Source organism: Theobroma cacao, chromosome 8 (assembly GCF_053813885.1).
Source record: "Theobroma cacao isolate CCN51 chromosome 8, ASM5381388v1, whole genome shotgun sequence".
In the NCBI taxonomy this organism is placed as follows: domain Eukaryota; kingdom Viridiplantae; phylum Streptophyta; class Magnoliopsida; order Malvales; family Malvaceae; genus Theobroma; species Theobroma cacao.
In genome coordinates this window covers 30253677-30260189 of record NC_142646.1, presented here as the reverse complement: position 1 = coordinate 30260189, position 6513 = coordinate 30253677, and the positions used below count along the sequence as shown (strand labels likewise).

Here is a 6513-nt window from a genome sequence, read left to right as displayed (position 1 = left end):
CTCTTGCGAATATTGGAGGTGCTATTACGTTAAAGCTAAATGATACCACAACTATTTTTTGAGTATTTTCAGAGTAAGGGTTCCTTAAGATCCTTAAAACTTTGATACCATATTTCAAAAATGAAAAAGATATGAACTCAGTGAGTTAATAAGTTGAACAAGGAACACTGAGTTAACAAAAGCCAAAACACGTGAAAGATGAGAAGAATTGCATGAAGACATGCAAAGCCATGACACAGTTTTCATTAAGCAAATATAAAATATATACTTACAAGAGAGAGAAAAACATAAAATACCAAGTGATGGGAAGTAACTAACCACTTTTTAGAACACTAGTGTCTTAATACTTAGTGGTCTACAAAGTCATTACATGTAGCCAAACTACCCGTTTAAGAAACATCACATTAACTGCAAAGATGAATAACAGATCTAACATTAAAATATTAAAATAGCAAATAGCAGAAACTTTGAATAAATTACATGGCTAAAGTACATGATTTCTTCTTCTTTATGTTGATAGCTCTCGGGCACGACTTACTCTAGAATTTTGTTCTTCTGATTTTCAAGTCGAGCCTCGCACTTAAACAAGGGTCTCTCATTTTTTCTCTCTTCTCCATGGGCCTCTCACGCTCTCTATGTTGAAGGTGATTCCAAAAATGCCATTGCTTGAGCAAAAGACCACAACTCAGTCCCTTGGCGCATGAAGAACCTGTTTAAGTCCATCGAAGCTCTCAAAGCCAATATAAAAAATTAAACCTTTGCCCACATCAATAGAGAAGCTAATAGCTTGGTTGATGGACTTATTAAAGCTGGGGTTATCAGGTTTGACCACTTTTTAGGTGTGTTCGAAACTTTATAGATTTTTAAAATGCTTTGTCTTGCATTTTGATTCTGCCTTGATGATCTTCACTTGTTATTATGGTCTCTCTCTGCTGTTTGGGAATCTTGTGCTTTTTATTGGTGAACTCATTGTCGTTTTCTTCATTGCACATTCTTCCCCATCATCTTGGATGCATTTTTAATGCTATGTCAACTCTATTTTGTTTGTATTTTAGGTAGAACGGCATCTTTGTAAGGTTTTTTTTTTTTTTTTTTTACTTCAATGCTTTGCGCTTTAAGCTTTTCCTTTCAGGAATTGGCCCTTATGGTTCCCCCTATGTATTTGCTCTTTCCAGCATTAAGTAATAATATTGTTTTGCCATTTTTTTTAAAAAAAATCTTAGGCATATAAATATAATTTGGACTTCTCTACCTATTGTCAATTGATTATTGATTTTAGGTTGAATGTTCGTCACAAAAATTTAACAAATTACACGTCTAATAAAAACTAGTATGCTGAAAGATATAAACAAGTAACTTATTAATAAAAAGTTCCAACTTTTATGTTTAAGTTTTAATATGCCTTTTATGTGAATGGTTAAAGGGTTTTGCATGAAAATACGGGTGTATAAAAAAGATGCAATCTAAAGGAATTTGTATTTGATATAGGTATATAGTTTATACACGTTGTCAGCTCATGCCAACTCATTAATGAGGTAAAATAAAAAATCTTTAGAGATTTAAAATTAAATATTAAAAAAATTATAATAATTATTTAAATAAAAAATAAAAATATTGTCACTTTTTCGTCTCTCTCAACAGTTTCTTGTTCTCCTTTTTCTTATCTCTCCAACTCCATTTCTTCTCCTTTTTTTCCTTCATTAAAATTAGATTTCAGGAATTTGTACAATTTTATTCTTTTGAAACCCTAAGAGAGAGATTGAAGAATTTGGTAAGGGATTTTGGAATTTTGTTGAAAGAAATTGAGGAAATTATTAAAAAAAAAAATTCACTTTTCTCCCCAAAACGCTAAAAGGATTGGAGAAACTTGTGCGATTGAGAACGAATAGACAAGACAACTTGATCAATAAACAATCAAAAGACGGTGCGTGACAAAGTATTTTTGCCTTCAATTTGCACAACTGGTTTGATATAATGCCTCTTTCTTAGACATCCATGCCACCCAGACACAAGTTCCAGCATATGATTTTAGAAATTTCAAATGTCAATCCTAAACTATCTCTAATAAACCATAAATCAGCTTTTATCGTTTAGTACCTTGATCAGAAAAACACCTAAATAAATGAGGATTGTATACATCTTTCATCCCACGAGCGTTAGGTTTTTTTTTCTTTGAATGCACAGTTTTGTAAAACTTAATTTTAATTTTAATGGAAAAAGAAGAAGAGGAGGAGAAGAAAATGATGGAGTTGGAGAGGAATAAAAAACAAGAACAAGAAATGGTTGAGAGAGACAAAAAAAGTGAAAATGTTTATTTTTTATTTAACTAATTATTATAATCTTTTTAATATTTAATTTGAAGTCCTTAAAGATTTTTTATTTTACCTCATCAATGAGGTGGCACATTTTGGTAAGTTGATAGTATATAAAAACTATATACTGTCAGTGCATAAAATATAAACTCATCTAAAAATTGATTAAGTGCACATAAAGCTCATCGAGTAAGACATCCGAGAGAATAAGTGATGAAATAGGGGTGAAGTTTCAAGAATTTAAATTCATCATAATTTGACTTTTGATATCAAGTGAAAAAATAGATAAGTGATTAGTTAATCAATTATCACAAAACTTTAAATTACAAAAGAAGAACAGGATTAAAATTAAATTTGTTACTATATTATGTCAAATATTAAATTTTGTTATTGTATGTCAATTTTATTAAATTTGGCCATTATATTTTCAATTTTGTTGATTTTTAGATAAAAAGTAACATAATTAAAATATTCAACAAAATATTTTGTTAATGCAAGTGATAAATTTTTATCATTGTTGTTAAAATACCTATAAAATTGAAAGTATAATGGCAAAATTTAATAAAATTGACATACTATAATGAAGTTTAGCATCGATCCATATTATAGTGACAAATTTAACCTTAATAGAAAAACCAAACTTTTACATCTAAGTTCAATTGAATAGTAACTGGGTTAGTGTCCAGTAGCTTAATTATGGAGGGCTGTGCTCTCCCCACAATTTTTAAAATTTTTTATTTATTATATATTTAGTTTTTAATGCCCTTAAAATAATTTTTTTATTTAATAATTAATACAAATAAAGAATAATAAAATGACTTGACAAGCTCCACTCAAATTTAATCTAACTCTTTAGTTATTTCACACCTTTTTCTCTTCTCTTTTACTCTTTTATTTTTATTTTACCTTCTTTTTTATAACTCATTACTGAAACACAATTCATTCTTCAACAGAAATTTATGAGCTTTTTAGCTTGGATAAAGAAGGACGGGGACTACTCATCACCATTGTGTGAAATTAAGAAGAGTTAAAGTTTTCTTTTGTCTTCTTTTTATTATTATTATTATTTATTATTTATTTTTATTTTATTTGCTCATATGTTCTAAGTTTTTATAGATTTTTTTGTCCAAATTTCTAGAATCATCAACCATGTTCTTCTTATTTCTTTTTTGTTATATGGGTTCTATCTTCTATTTGTCATGTTTTTTTTTCTGTTATGTGGATTTTATTTTTTATGATTTTAGTCTTTTAAAATTAAAAAATTATTATGTAATTCTCAAATATAGGTTGTAGTGTTGCACTATTGGTTGTTGCTTAAAATTTTATCAATATTTTTTTTATTAATTCAGATTGGTAAATTAATTTACGTTGTTTTAAATCTTTCAGTTTTTATAGTAAGTACAAGGAGAGTCTTTTCAGTAATAAAAATTGTGAAAAGAAGACTCAGAAAAAAAATGAATGATAAGTTTCTTGTAGATAATTTAGTTGTTTATATTGAGAAAAACATGGCTAGCATTTTCAGGTTGGTGTGACTTGTGATAGTTGATATCAGAGTGGACTTTAGGGGTGCTATCGATGTGCCACTGAAGATGTTGGGCCCTTGTTGAAGTGGAAGAATATGTCACGGTCCTAGTATGGACCAAGTGAATCCCACATCGTAGAAATATGCTCTCAATGGGTAAAGCTTTAAGGCCCACATCGAAGAGAAGCTCCTAGTGGGAAGCTAAGGGAAGATGTCATGTTTTTAGAAAAGAGTCATGAATCTCACATTAGCTATGTATTGGAGTGATACTGGACATATAAGGGTTCATATCACTTTTAACTTATGAGGTACCTTATGCGAAACAAAATTGTAAGGTCAGTAGGCCGAAGCGGATAATATCTCATAAGAATCGTGTGTTTAGTTAATAATTGATAAATTTGAATATACGAAACATTGTCGAACACAACTTTTTTAATAGACTATTATAAGTTTTTTTTTATTTTTTTTATTTATATATTATATAAAATTATTGTCTATTATAAATTTTTTAATTATTGGTTAATTTCAATATATTAATTGTAAAAATTTTTAACCCTTAATCTTTTTCGTTTTTAACCTCTTAATAGAAGTTGGTTAAGTCTACCCTTGACTATACTCTCACAGGAATTACATTGTAGTAGAATTCCAATAAACTTTAGTGGTTGAGTTCATACAAAAGGACATTTTCTCTATCTTCCTTTCGCTTGTTGTTGCTATATATTCGAGTCACTAGCCCAAATAGCTCTACCATGGAGGCAGACGTACGCAAGAGAAAGACGTCTGACAAGCTTTTGCATATAAGCAATCAAGACCCCGAGGAAAAAAACACGTAAGGAATGTTACCCCTTTATCTATTCCTCACTGCTATGCCATCCTTCATTTTCTACTTATTTCTCCATTTTTGACCCCTCATCTTACCCTTTCTAGTCCATGTGGCAATATATCAATTTCACATCTAACTTGCAGCCAAATTTCATAATTTGATTCAATTATCAAAAAATAATAAAGAGAGATAGAAAATTAAACTGGAAATATTTGGATTTAGTTCAAGGTTACAACAATTAGACAGGATTATATTGCTAGATTGCCATATACAGCAATACCAACCACACTGTTTTACAGTCAAGCTACTTCAAACGTCTCTGCATAGTGATTTTCTCAATTTAATCTTTCTGTTTAAAACTGATCAATTTAGTCATTGTATTATGAGATTTTGTATAATCAAGTCTGTTTAGTTAACTTTATCTAAATTAATCATTAGTTGTGATGACGATAATATATAACATGAGAGGGTATAAAGTATAAGATTAAAATAGAAGAGGAAGAAGGAACTGAAAAACCAAAGTAGAAAAAACGAATCCGCTGATTTTCTTAACGGAACCTTTTGTTTGTTTGATCTCAATCTGAGATATCTCAATTTTCAAGACCATCAATTAGTATTGTTCGCCAGACAGAACAAGCCCTTCGCAAACTCAAGGATAGAAAGAACAGTTAGCAGAGTGAGCAAAGCTCTGCAAAATGGAAGCAATAACAACAGATTCATCATCTTCATTGACATTATTCATCTCTTGGTCATCGTCATCCCCTTCTAGTTCTGGCGTTGGGGGCGGTGGAGGGGGCGTCGAGGGTGGAGGAGAAGGAAGAACCAGAAAAGGGTAATAAAAATTGGTGCGAGCTCTGTCAATGCCACTGAAAGAAATGGAGGAGAGATCATAAGCTATGGCTGCTTCTTCAGCAGTGTCGAATGTGCCTAACCAATGTCTCTCTTTGGTATGCGGATTCCGAATCTCGGCAGCATACCTTCCCCATGGCCTTCTTCGGACTCCAAGGTACCAACTGGATCGCCTGGAGCTTCTCTTGGGGTTTCTGTAAGCTAATGAAGGGAAATTCTCCATTGTTGTCACTCTAGACAAGTAATAGTAATGAACCTTGTTATGTTTGATTTATATATAAGCATGGTTAGACAATCATTGATAATAAAATAATGGCTCCTGATCTCCACTTGATAGTTAGGCCAAGCAAGTGGAGCAGGTAAGAAAGGTTGTAGGCTAATAGAATTAAAGTAGTAGAAGTAGCTGCAGGTGTTATCTTGTTTCTCTAATGGCTGTTTTATCTGAGTCAAACTTCCTAAATTTCCTCGCTCATGATACAATTAGAGTGAGCCTACTGCGTAAATCAATGGATACCATAACCCACTTCTATCTGTTGGCTTTCACTGTTCTCCATAGTCCCCATATATATATATATATATATATATACATATCGACATTAATTAAATTACAAAGATTAACATTAGGAACATTGAACATTGAGAATAATTGATTTTACACTTCCTTTGGTCATCTCACTCCATTTTTAACCATATATAGAATTGAAATTGATTAATTGCATCATTTATTTATTTGATTATTGAGAGTAAAAAAAATTCTAATTCGTAAGAATACATGCATCTATTTCTCTGAACTAATTAAATACTTATATACATTAAACTTATATCGTAGTTGACTGCTGTGTTGGAAGTTCATTATCTTGCAATGTGTAATGTGGTTTGAGGCATATGCCTTTTGGGCTATGCATTGGCTGGACTTTTGGTCCAATGTACTGGTTTATGAATTAAAAGACCAATTTCTTTCCTTTTTTTTTTCTTTTTCTATTTTTTCATTTCACCATGTCAAGAAG

General features: G+C 30.9%; 1 protein-coding gene across 1 annotated transcript; it reads right to left on the bottom strand.

The window, feature by feature from the left end:
- Positions 1–5201: 5201 nt before the first annotated feature.
- On the bottom strand, positions 5202–5732 carry LOC18593103 (ethylene-responsive transcription factor FZP-like). Its single transcript, XM_007020156.3, has one exon. It carries the CDS (start codon positions 5727–5729, stop codon positions 5307–5309), a length of 423 nt encoding a protein of 140 aa, XP_007020218.1. The 5' UTR covers positions 5730–5732; the 3' UTR covers positions 5202–5306.
- Between the last annotated feature and the right edge of the window lie 781 nt (positions 5733–6513).